Below are 13,926 nucleotides of genomic sequence, written 5' to 3'. Positions count from 1 at the left end.
ACCGAGGCAGTGGGACCAGCCCAGACCAGCGGGGGGGGGGGGTGGGGGTGGGGGAGGGGGAGGGGGAGGGGGAGAGGGAGGGGGGGTTAGGGGTGGCAGCGTGCCACGCAGCACCCACTGCATGCTAATACTGCAGGGCTAGAAAGGCTTGTTGTCATTACTCATCATTTTATTCATTTATCTATGAATCAGCATGAAAAGACAGTGGGAAAAATCTGTTCCCAGTGGGTCAGAGAACATCCAATAGAAAAGATGGGAAACTGAATAATGCACAATTTTATTAATCTATCTTATTGTTTTATCTGTATTTTTAACTATTATCTTTATGTATTCTTAACTGTAATTTATTAACTTATAATTTATTAACTATGATGTATTAACTTATTATCATCTTATTATAACTTATTTATGAACTTACTTTATTTTTATTTTGTTAATTTTAATGTGAAGCGCATTGCATTTGTTGCACGAAATGTTCTATATAAACAAAGCTTAATTTGATTTGATTATTATTACTATTCCCATTCAGTGATGACTCAGTGGGAAAAGGCAATATGTCAGATAATAACTCCAACCCTTGAGTTTATCACAGTACAATTACTTAGTTATTTAGATATCACAGAAATATAAACACATTTGGTATCTAGCTCTTAGCGTATGTTGTTTCCATAACTGTAATCACATTACTTTTTCCTGTAGCAGAGTAAAGTAAGGCATTACTGCTCCAGTTTCAGTAATCACATTACAGTTACTGATCTAACAGATCGGCCATTACAAGCCTCTTTAACCTTTTTATTGGTGTAATATCTATCATATGATTCCCCTCCTCTTATGCTGCCTTCAAGTCATGTTGGAAATATCGGAATTGCTAGTTGAGCGCACATGAACGAGCCGACAAAGTGGTGAAAACAACTCGGACAGTCAGATTTTAATGCTGTAGGCTTTCTCTTTATTAAAAACCTTAAAAGAAAGATTTAGTCTCTGTCATTATTTAGATTCTTCCGCTGGTAATGTGGCTTTGCTCAACAATATTTATTGAACCAATGAACGCATGTAAGCCTAGCACAATCGTTTTAGGGTGTAACACAAAAGTGTGTAACTAATTACTTTTCTCAGGGAGTAATAAGGAAAGTAATTCATTACTTTTAAGAAAAATAACAAGTAATGTGTAGTTTATTACTTTTCTCCAATAACGACCCCAACACTGGTCGTTACAATCTGATGATGGTTTCATTCAGGTCACATCTGTGTTTTGGCATGATGGGTCTGGATGATGCGTACAGTATTTGGTTTTTACCTCATAAGAAAGATTAGTTAAGAGTTTAAGAGTTCAAGAAATAGGTCACATACTGCATGTTGTCCCTTGACAATTTGTGATTTGTATTTGTCTTGAGCATTATCAGTGTCTCTGACGCAGCGTTCAGATTCCAGACATTTTGCTGGTGAAGCTTGAAGAGTATCGGAGAGAAAACACGAGCTAATCAGCGTCAACAAAGATAATTTGGCCATTGGAAAAACGGCCAAATCTCCGTCTCACAGACTTCTATCTTGTACAATGTGAGAAATGTCAAGCTATCTCATCTCTTTTTTTGTTTTTTAATCAGTCGGCTGTGAGTCTCAGAGCAGATTTATCCGGCAGCCTGTCTTCAGAGCGCTGAGACGCTGCTTACTGACGGGAATCCGGGGAGATTGAGCCGGGGTTCAGGCTGAGGTGACGAGAGGAGAAGAGAAGAAGCACCTGACAAAATGTAGACCTCCATCTTGACGGACACTACTGCAAAAATCTGACCCGGTTATTCAGATCACGGCAAACCTGCTTCATCTTAAAGTTGTCAAATCTTTGTGTCCCTGAATAGGAATTATTTTGTTTCTCCACACAAGTCAGTTTTTCTTTGCTAGAGTTGACAGTCACAGGTTTGCTGGAGGTTTACTCCTGACCAACTATCAGCAGACACAAGTTAAAGACGTTTCAGCATAACAGAATGATTTTTTTTTTTTAAATCTGTGTCTTGGAGGAGATTAGCGAGGTAAACACAGGATCACATGCGTCCTACATCTCTGTCATGCCAGCTCGCTCAGGCAGGTGAGCATCACAGCCTGCGTGGAGGAAGTGCGTCGAAATTTGGCTAAACGTCACGCTTCCTGTTCCTCTCAGTGCTTCCTCTCCTTGCTTTTTAAAAAAATGATTCAGAAAGACCGTGTTTATCAGGAAAAGGTAAAAAAAAAAAAAAAAGAATCTCCAAGTCCGTTAAAGCTAAATTTTACCTTCTTACATTTTCATTTTCCGGTATGTGTGACTTTGTTTGCCTTCAACAGCTGAGATTCAAACACGTCTTGAAAAAAATCCCGAAAAAGAAACAGAAACAGAAAGAAACAATATCTTGTTTGTTCAGTTTAATTAGCATTTAGTTAGAAGAATGGCTCCCGAAATGCCAGATGGCAAAAAATTACTGAACATATAACTGAAGTTATACCTTGTTGTACCTGTAGGTCAGTGTCATCTTTTAAATCACTCCTAAAAACACACTTTTAATCGAAAAGCTTTAAACCTTCAATCCTGGTCTGAGTTTAGTTGCCTCATTCATTATTGAATTTTTAATCTCCTATAAGGATTTTGATTTATTTATTGTCATTTGTTTGTACTTTTCTCTCTTTGCCATGTTTATTTTTACAGTACCTTCAGTTTTTCTTTTCACACTACATGTTTTATTCCTTGCACTTGTTCCTTGTTGTGAAGCACTTTGTAACTTTGGTTTTGAAAAGTTTATTATTATTGAGTGAAAAATCTCTTTAACCTCCAAACATACAATGTGTTTGAAGTTTCTCTTGCGCTGCACCTAGTTCTGCACCTGCTGCCTCCACCTCACATGAAGGTAAGCACACAGAGAGAAGGTTGAGTAGTAACAGAGGGAACAGCCTTACCTTCTACCTCCTCTTCGTCACAGACGTGCTTGACGAAGGACGCCCCTCGGTCCAGCACCGCCTCGTCCTCCATCCTGTAGTAGTAGAAGAAGAAGAAAGACTGCTCACACTTTTCCTCCAGTGACAGCGTGGAGCCATAGCGCTTAGGCTCGTTCACCTGCAGTAAATTGGGACTGGGGCTCAGTCTGGTGCTGCTGGAGACGCTCATCTCCTCCCATTAAAGAACCATTGACAGATTCCTCCTCCGACTGCACTGAAGCCGGGAAAAAAGCGCACAGGATCTGCTACAAACTACCCCAAAGTGTGAGGAAGCCTGTCGTCCTTGAGGAGGGCAAAGTGCGCAGCGGATAGGTACGGTGTAATGGATTTAATCTGGTGGAGGGGGGGGGGGGGGGTGAGAGGGGGGGTGGGCCGAGGGGTGAGGGAGGGGGCAGGAAGTCTCTGCCTTCCCGCTAATTGAGTGTGATGGGCCAGAGTGACAGTCGCCGGTCACGCAAAAAAGTCTCTGAGACGCAACGCATCGAAGTCTGCAGTCCGGCTCTGTTGGTGCACTTTAACCTGTTTTCAAGTCAAGTCGTGTTTATTTATATCGGCCTTTATCACAAGCATGTCTCAAAGGGCCTAACATACCATCATATACCATTCTACATCACTATATACACTACCAGCCAAAAGTTTGGACACACCGCATTTTTCTTTATTTTTACTATTTTTGACATTTTAGAATAATAGTAAAGACATCAAAACTATGAAATAACACAAATGGAATTATGCAGTGACCAAAAAAAGTGTTAAACAAATCAAAACTATCTTATATTTTAGATTCTTTAAAGCAGCCGCCCTTTGCCTTGATGGAAAGGCAAAGGCTTTGGAAAGAAATTCATACATAGGATCAACTTCACTATTTATATTTGTCTAAAAAACTAATTTAAAGCATTTAAGCAGAAGCCTTTAGATCAAAATGGCTTTAAGAGAATGAAAAACACAGCACATTCAATCAGGTGTGTCCAAACTTTTGACTGGTAGTGTATACAGTACTACATATACATCATATACTACATACCATACTGCTCCACACTCACACCTATGGGGCAATTTAGAGTCTTTAATTCACCTAAACTGCATGTCTTTGGACGTTCACTCACACACACACAAACACAACACACACACACACATAACAAGCTACTCCATCTGGTCAGTAATGCTTGCCACCCCCCTCCTCGTACCACCCGTTCACCTAAGAAACAAGTGGGGCATCACATGTCTGTCTACTCATCCGCCCTTACAGGATTACGCCGGCTTTACTTAAGTGACAACATACAAGCCCATAACAGGCCGGCGTGACGAAAGTCCCCGCTGCTCTCCAGCACGACTCCCAACACGCTCACTCTCACCGCCCCGGCCCTGTACTGTTTCCCAACAAATACTCGCCGTGAAATCGGATTTAAAAATAACTGAATTGGTTCATCAGAAGCGGCTCCGCAGAGGGGAAATGACATAGATGCAGCTTGTTGGAAGAAATAAATGCCAAAGGTCAAAATAAAATGTTCTCAGTCAGCTATTTTGCACACTGACTGAGCGACTGCAGTGTGTCAGAAAAGTGTGTCATTTTTCTGCAAATTCATTATTAATTCTATATAAACATTGGACCTGAATAATTACATTTGACACATCTTTTACTCCCAGACTTGCATGAGAATGAGCCGTCTTGAGAGTGCTATCTGTTGTGACTAGGAGATTATAAATGACTCATTCAGGCCTCCCCTCCCCTCCCCCCTCCCCCCCCCCCTCCCCTCCACACACACACACACGCACACACGCACAGACACACACCCTGTGTCACAAGTAATACCGGAAATACTTAAGCCTCGGTTTTATCCTAATGGGATCACAGACATATTGGTTTGTTTTGTGAAAGAATGGCCACAACATCTTTTATTGTTGTTGTTTTTTTTTAACAGATTACTTCCAAGGTTGAGAATAGATGTTTTAGTTTAAAAAAAAAAAAATGAATATTCACTGTGGTTTTGTGTCAAATTTAGCCACATTACATCTGACTGTGTCAAATTCTAATAAAAAAAAAGTAATTCTTTGCACATTATTTTGAAGTTTCCAATAATAGTAATAATGACAATAACACTATTGGGTAGGGAGTTCATATCCCAAGTGTTTTATGTTTTTTAATGCTTGAGCTTAACTATCTGATAAAGTTAACCAGCATTAATGATTTTTCTATGAGCTACTAAAATGCCAAATGTCTTTTCAGTGACTGTAACCAGTAACAGTCCCAAAGGGTTTTCCTATGGGGAATCACAGGAGTTCATATTACTGTTTCAAAGCTTGTAGAATAATGTCATTGTAATAATACTTATGAATTCATTTATTCATTCATTTCTTCTACCCACATAATGCTGTCCAGGGTGGTGGGGGGACTGGGGCCTATCCCAGCATGCACTGGGGCGGAAGACAATGAGACATCCTAGACAGATCGCCAGTCCATCACAGGGCGTTATAGTAATACTGTGATACTTCAATGGTCTTTTTTCTTAGCCCCCCTTCACAGGGAGGTCAAGGGTCAGAGGTCAGAGCAGCAGCCCTGGAGCTGGGAGGGATTCAGCGTCTTGCTCAAGGACACTTCAGCAGGACGGAGGTCACCCAGTCGCTCTGCTGCTTATTAACAAAGGTTCCAATCAGCGTCAGGAGTTAGACACAGACGCTGCAAAGCTCACGCCACACATGATAATAACAGATCCAGTTAGTAATCTCTTGTTTGGTGCAGTTACACAGACAGCACATCAGGAAAAAGCAGGTCTAAAATCAACAAAGTCTGGGACGTCCTGGTGGCTCAGTGGTCAGAGGCAACATGTAAAATAAAGTCCTTCCCAATCCATCCCAAGACCTTTTTACATGTCATCCCCCCTCTCTCTCCCAGTCTTTCCTGTCTCTCCCTACTTTGAACTATGTAATAAAAGCTGAAAATGCCCAAAAAATAACAGTCTAACTCAAAATTGTCAGTATTAATTTAACTGAGAGTGTAAAAATCAAAGTGTCTCTCAGTCCACACCCATCAGAGCTAATTTAGCACATTAATATAGTTTTGACGAGCCACCACGAAGCCATATCAGCTGTATGAGCGGACAGACAAATCTCCAATCAACACCTGTCAACTTTGAATAATTATCACTGAAATATCAACATGTATTAACACTGTAGAACCTGCTGTGTTGTAGTGGTACGACACAGAAACAGCACCAGTGTATTACAGTGTCACATCAGTGTGACTGAAGTAGTAAAGTCTAATACATTATATATTGTTCTGCAACTAACCCTATTCTCATGAACTGATAGTATTCCATAAAGGTAAGAAGGGCAAAAGGATAATATAACAATAAAATGTACCGACACCTTTCAAGTTATTCCATTTTTGAGAAGCTCTAATTTGGACAGGTTGATTGATCACTCAAAATCAACTGAACAAGAAACCAACTTATGAAGATGTGGCCTTACTGAGTAACTCTCTCTGCTGAGGGTAAACCTTTAAAGAGTTGGACAACAGCATGATTCAGCCACAGCTAGTGGTGTCAGCTGCTGTCCTTTATCCCCGGATCTCAGCAGCTTTCCAAACACCGGCCTTCTCACTTGCTCCATTGCCACCTATGGCACAACCGTGGACATAACAGGCCAAATTCCACTCACAGCCCACACATGCCCAAACAAATGCGGTGTTTTCCTGCACCATTCACAACATGAACTTACACTGTCAGAGGTGCAGAGTACAACAACATGCTGCAGGGAACTCATTCGGCAGGGAAGGGAAACTATTTCATGTTCTGGTTCTGGTTTTGATGTAAGACTTTGTAGCGCGTAGAGTCGAAAAATATCGAATTTAGAATTTAGTAAAGGTATGGAAATATGAAACTTTGATCAAGATATCAAATTACACTCGTAGGGGCACCACCTTCATAGATGAAGGAAAAACAGACCTTTACTTGGCTATACTAATCAGTCATCAATCTGAAGATCATGAGATCTTTTCAGTTCAGGGATTACTTTTCTCTGCAGAGAAGGAAATACAGAACAACCAACTTTATAAATGAGAATGAAATAAAATAAATTGAGAATGAAATGAAAATAAAATGAGAAGGAAAGGAATATTGGAATGAAAATGAAATGAGAATTAGGGATAATTATTGGCAACAGTAAATAGTGTTATGTCAATTTAGATCAATAAACTGGAGAAACGAGGCGGGTCGCTCTGAGGGATCAATCAGACGAAACTAACTTTCCTGATTGGAAAGGTGGGGGTTTCCTACAGAACTAAAAAGAGAAGGGAGAAAGCAATTCCTGATCCTTTTGGTAACATTTTAACACAATTTAATTATCTAATGTGACTAATTGTCCAACATCAATTCAATAGAACTCAGTCTTCTGGTCCAGATAAAAAAGAAATCTTCTTATTTTAATTTGTGTGAGTCTGTGTGTGTGTGAGGGAGATCCTGGTCTGCAGTCTGATGTGGCTTGTAGATAAAACTTGTAAATTTCAGAAGAGTTGTCTGATTGGTGGAGGAGATCCCCCCCCCCTTAGTCTTGGTCAGCGTCAAGGTGACACTTTAGTAGCTTTAAAGGTGAAGGGTCATTTTTGTCCCTGGGAAAGATTGTTACTCAAGGGTCCATTTTGAGCTGTGGAGACCTGGTTCTGCTACAACTTAAAGACGAGATGAAATGAAAAATGCCTTTTTAACCCTTTTAGATCACATCCCCGGTCATACTGTGCACCTATTTAACAATATATGCCAAAAAAAATACCAAAAATCAATTTCATTGTATTCTTATATCAAAATTCAATCATGTTTTCTTCCTGTAAAACAAAATATGCCGTGTGCTTACGTAAGCATGCCCGTAACTAATTTCAACCAATAATATCATGACATCCACCCATCAATCAATCTTCAACTTTTAACGCACAGAGCTAAGAGGCTAAGATTCATAAGCTAGCTAGCTAGCAACAGCACGGTACTTCGGTGTGTCTTCGGGTGTTATGACACGCCCACTTTTCAACGTTCAAATCAAATTCCTCCCAACGTTACGTCCCGCCTGTCTTTCCTGTTTCACTCGGAAATACGTCACGATACGGTTAGATACTCTCGAAATGCCGTTTCATCTCGACTTTAAAGGAAAAATCCACCTTCAGATACTTTTACACTGTTATATATCACCAGTCTGCGATGTTTAATGCATTCCAGGAGTTATTTTGTGTTGTAATTTTCTTTTTTTTTTTGGTGAACCCACTTTCCCTCAACCTGCCTTCTTGACTTCAGTTAGTAATTTACGTTTCCCAGAATGACTTTTGCACCTTACTGAAAACCCAACCTGTCTTGCGGCTGCATTGCATTCTGGTCTAGTGAAGAAATTGGTCTCTCTCTCCTCTTCTACGATGAATTTCTCCCTGTATGCTTGTTGAACGTCTCTTGGTGCAAAATGGCGGCTCTAGAAAGAAGCCCTCGCTCTTTGATTCTGAGGGACTGACACCAAAACCTGACGTTTACCGCTGATGTTTTAGATCGCTGAGACATTTTCTGCTGTCAAACTCCATTGTAGCTGCTGGAAATATCTGGAGGTGACGTCACATCGACAAAACAACAAAATGGACCCAGAAATGCAAGATACATCGCCAACAGCTGTTCTTTTTTAACAGTGTTTAAGTGGATTTTTCCTTTAATGAACATACTGTAAGTTATGTGTGTGCTGAGGATTGATAGCAAAACCTCCCTGTGATATTCCAACACCCTTATTACATGCTGTACATCTAATTCAAACTTTACAGAGCGTTACTTTGCTCTCATGACAGTGGTTGTATATCTACTATCTGTCACTTCACAGATAACCTATCAATCTGCCTGTCCTTGCAGGATCTACTGTAATCTCCATGTACATACAGTATCAGTGAGGAGAGGAGAGTTTGTTCTCTGCACCCGAGCCGATACAGCTGACGACCGAGTTTCCAAACCATGGAGACGCCAAACAGCCAGCTGAAGGCATCCACACTGTAAGGCTTTGTATTTTGATATATCACCATATACCACCAGCCTAATCTCCCGAACACCAACTCTTAAAAAAAGTGAAACCCTCGCAGGACGAAGGCGAAACGTTACCGGATATCAAATTTCCCCTGAAACTCGCAGGGGTTCGGCCACACAAAAGGACACTTCCAGTTTTTTTGTTATGTGATAGTCACATTGTGCTTTAGCCTGAGAGCGGTTTTCAGCGTGCATGAGACTAAAGTTCACGGCTTTGTTCCTTGGTAATTGTCATCCAAATTGCACCAAACGTTAAGGTTAAGGTTATGCTAAATGAATGGGAGTCACATGGGAAGCAAGTCTCTATTCACGGCATAAAGAAGAGTATAGTTGATGATTTAACCTCCTGGAGTCACAAGTATCATATGTGATAACAAAGAAGCTATTGTCATAAATGTCAGAAAATGTTCTCTTTGTTTAAAATCACTTGATTATAAACATTGACATTATTCTGCATGTATTTGCAATACATTTCTGTGAATTTCTAAATCTGTTTTGTTTGTTTTTTGTGTTTAAGGCTTCTGAGCAGCTATATAATCTCTTGAATTGACTTTATGTTAGCATGCAGTTGTAGCTGAGTTTGTACTGAACAAGACGATATCAGCATTAAGGGGTATCAACAGTTTTAAATGTTCAACAAGAGACAATTTCAGTGTATCAAAAACTGCATAAATAGGCTTTGACTTCACGGGGTCAAGATTTTTGCCATTTTTTTTGCCAATTTTGCCTTAGCAGGGGCAAAATTTTTGGTGATGCCAAGTCAGCATTACGCAGCCTCACCTGAGCTACAGACAACTCTCCAGTGAAAAAAAACATCGATCATGCTGGGAGGGGACAGGAGTTAAAGATGTATAAATAAATCAAATCTAGGCCGTTTCCTCTCAGATCTCATATTAACCTAATTTCCTGCTCATTAATGACAGCATCAGAACATCAGAGGTGGTGTGGTGTTGATCAGGAGAGGGACGCTGCACAGGAGCTGCTCATTGGAAATATGGGGAGTCCATATGTGGAGGAGAAAAAGAAGAAAAACTCCAAGGTGCTCTCCTCTGCATAAAGTTCAAAAACCTTTATTATTCTTGGCTATTTCATGTTAAAATGTTAGAAAACACGCCCCAGGGTGCATTTTCTATCATTTTCTAACATTTCTAACACATTAACATGAAAACAGCCATTGGATTTTTTTTCTTCTTTTTTCCTCATCAAAGGTGGCATGTTGTTACAGTCACTGAAACTATACTGAGCATTTATCTAAGGTATGTTTTCCTTCCAGTCTATAATCTTGACAAAGCAGTTACATAACTTGTTCAAACTGTTTAAATGACCTATATGCAGTTCAAGTTCATTATCGCCCTATAGTTTGCCTACAGTATGTTAGCCTACAGTTAGAGCCAGTATGGTTTCATTTTTCTGGCACAGTAATGAGCTTGATCACCCACAGGTGAAACACGGCAGATCCAGCTCGTCCACCCTGTTTCACAGCACAGACTTGACCTTCTGGTGGCCACCGCATGCTCTCTAACTCGTCTTACTTGTGTTACTGCCCCCTTGTTTCCAAGTTTCTGCCACACACCTGACCTACAGGCTTGCAGCATGTGATAGTAAACACTCGCAGGCATTTGTAGGCGCTTTTACGCACTGGCCGACCACCCCGGTTTATGCAACACGAGGCCAAGCGGTTCTGGACGGACTGAAAACAGCCCAGTAAGCTGTTGGCGTCACTTACTTCTTGCCGCCGCTCATCTCTTCAGGTTGCGTGTGATAAAGCTCCTGACTGAATGTGCTGAGCAGAGCGGATCACCTGGGAGGAAAACACATTATCAGGTTATTTCTCGGCTGTCTGTGGACCTGCTGCACACACACAGGAGGTTTTGCTACAGAAACTGTAGTCAATACAACCCAAGCAAACACTTTCCAAATCCGCCCTCAGAAAATAGAATCACAGTGATCCTATGATACATTTCAGAAGGAGACTATATACAGTATCACAGGAAAACTTTTGGTCAAAAAACTCTTTCGATTAAAAAGAAACACCACAAAGCACGATAAGGTTAACATACAGCAAACGCATTACCGAGTACCACAGACACACTATGAAGAATATCATAGGAATATTATGGGGATATTATAGGAAGCAAAGCGCTTGACCAAACAAAACACTCTCCAAATGCGCCTTTACGCAAAAGAACAGTATAGTAATGGAATAGTAATCCTGTGATAAAATTTAGGATACCATACAAGTATTACAGAAAAAACTTTACAATATCCTGCAGATAGTATGGCTGAAAAGCAATAGCCTACAGAAAATCGTACTTAAAAAGTCACAATGAACTCACTATTGAACAGCACAGACACGCTGTGAGGAATATTATGGGAATATTATGGTGATTTTTAGTTCGAGCGCTCCTTGGCTGAACTGCAGGAACAAACGCGCGCACAAGGCCCGAAGAAGTGAGTCCAGCTGCCAGCTCCAAGGTGGAAAACAGTGTGAAGTACTTACCGCTGTGTGGATCTTTGGCTCGGTGTGTTTGGCTGCTGTCAGCCTCTCGGTGGCAGACCCGGCAGGTAAAGTCGGCTACTTCCCCTGGTCATGTAAGTTGGAGAGTGGCACGGAGCGGCGGCCGGACTCAGCATGCTGTCTGTCTGCTGGACCATCCTTCCGCCACGCCACTCCTCCAGGGGGAGGACACGCAGCCGAGGATCACCACACACCTCTTTTTTTTTTTTCTTTTTTTTTTATTCAACCAACACGTTGTGCAGCTACCAGACAGGGTCAATGTTTGAAAACACAAAGTTCAAAATGAAGCCAACAATCTGTGAACATATAATAGTAATAATAAGTAATAGGCTATATATATATATAAACACTTTGAGACATGCTTGTGACATTACTTGACTTGAAAACTACCATTAATAATAAATTATTGAAAAATTTGGTAAATAAATAAATAAGCCAATAAATAAACATATTATGTAGGCTATTTATAAAAACAACAAAAATATATATAAAAAAATAATATAAACACATCTTCTAACAATATAAAAATGTCAAATACATACATACATACCGAAAGAAAGAAAGAAAGAAAGAAAGAAAGAAAGAAAGAAAGAAAGAAAGAAAGAAAGAAAGAAAGAGAAAGAAAAAAGAAGAATTGCATGAGAGGAGGCTTGCAATCTGGGTTTCTTTGTGAGAATTTTGTGGCTATTTAGATCATCATGTTTACCTTATGATCTGGTTTCTTATCTTCGTCTTCATGGTAACAGATGACATTCTTTATATTAAAAGACAAGGTGAGTAGGGTGCTTAAATCATCCCAGAGGTTTCAGTATCATCCAAAAGCGCCCAGAAGTCTTGAAAAAGTACTGAGACTTGAGAAATGCATTACGGTTTTTTTTTTATTCCTGATTTCTGTAGCCAGTGTTAAATAACCTACACTACATGTTGTGGCACTTTTGTTTTTTCTATCTTTTTTTTTTTTTGCTGTTTCTGTTGAAGGAACTGCAACTGTAAAATGTTTTATTCACAGTCCTATTCCTACTTTCCTATAAAGTCACAATAATATCACTACAGGGATTTGTAGTGTGTCTAGAGTGGTGTTATACTTTTTTGTCTCCAATGATATCACTATAATATTCCTATAGGGACTTACAGTTTTGCTGGGATATTTGTCCAGTATCCCTACAGGATTACTGTAGTTTTCTGCATAAGGGATTACTAGCTGGAGGGGGGGGGATTTTATTTGGAAATACAGCAGTGAGTGATATCCTATAATTTGATTGTACAGCGCCATCTGATGGACAGCCGCTGTCATCTGAGCTCAGCACCAGGGACAGGAAAGAGAAAAACATGGATTCATGGGTCAATATATAAAGTTTATGCTTTATACTGCATGGGGGCTACAGCTTTCAAGTGACTGCTAAATCTTTTCTGTTTAGCTTTTAATTAGCATTCATTTTAACTGTTTCATTTGATTGTGTTCTTTTAATGTAATTCACTTTGTCTATTTTCTTTTATATGCATATTCTTTTTTTCTATTTTTACTTGATTTTATTATTTTAATGCAATGCATTTTGCTTGTTCTTTTACATGTTTTTTTTAAATATTTTTAAAATTTGTTTTCTCCTTGGAGGCTTTCCTGGACCTTTGAACAAATCTATTATCAGAGTCTATTTAGGGGCGGGTAGACCCCAGGGTTCGACCAATATGGGTTTTGGAAGGCTGATACCGATACTGATGTTTTTAGACTGAAGTCGCAGATAATCACCAATATATTCTTATCCAATATTTCCAATGTCTTTAAATTTGACCATTTTCATTCCAAAATAATTCCCAGTATTCAGTGTTTTTTCCCAGAATTCTCTTCTTGTCAGGGTGCAAAAAGCCTCTGAAACATTCAGACCATCATGGGACACTAAAACTCTCCACTGAATCCCAGACTAATGAAATCATTTTAGTGTCAGCAGCTCTTTAAGGCAGAGTGACCCAACACACCTTCAATGGCAGGGAAACTTTGGGATACATTAGGCATTTAGATGAAGAATTTACAAAAATCACTATTGAACAATTAAATCAATGAATAAAATGTGCGAAGAAAATACAGTTTCATTGCAGGTTTTACAGATTGTTTTCATTCAGCTGTGCAGGATAGACAGGAACCTCGGTCATATCAGAGGTGGACGACACTAACTGGACGACATCCGAATTTTAATAAAAGGCCAATATTGGTCCGATATATCAGTCTGAACCTAATAGACACAACAGCAGTCAGCTGCTAAAAACAAAAATTTTGACGATTCTTCGTTATGGATTAAAAATGGATGTATGGCATGGCTCTGCTTTTTCATAAGGATAGCTCAAGAATACTCAAATTCTATGTACATCAGAAATTTCTTCTATACATGGAGACACTGCGCATCATTATGCATC

General features: G+C 39.8%; 1 protein-coding gene across 2 annotated transcripts in view; it reads right to left on the bottom strand.

The window, feature by feature from the left end:
* slc4a4a (solute carrier family 4 member 4a) overlaps positions 1–11,582 on the bottom strand; it is an 80,398-nt gene extending 68,816 nt beyond the window's left edge. For both annotated transcript variants that reach the window (XM_071917808.2, XM_078285323.1), the window contains exons 1-3: positions 11,500–11,582; positions 10,726–10,800; positions 2,923–2,996 (exon numbers count right to left, since the gene is read on the bottom strand). In XM_071917808.2, coding sequence (XP_071773909.1) covers positions 2,923–2,996; positions 10,726–10,742 — 91 coding nt within the window. In that variant the 5' untranslated portion in view covers positions 10,743–10,800; positions 11,500–11,582. The remainder of the gene's footprint in view (positions 1–2,922; positions 2,997–10,725; positions 10,801–11,499) is intronic.
* Positions 11,583–13,926: the final 2,344 nt, after the last annotated feature.

Source organism: Centroberyx gerrardi, chromosome 8 (genome assembly GCF_048128805.1).
Source record: "Centroberyx gerrardi isolate f3 chromosome 8, fCenGer3.hap1.cur.20231027, whole genome shotgun sequence".
NCBI lineage: Eukaryota > Metazoa > Chordata > Actinopteri > Beryciformes > Berycidae > Centroberyx > Centroberyx gerrardi.
This window is presented reverse-complemented; position numbering and strand designations above follow the sequence as displayed.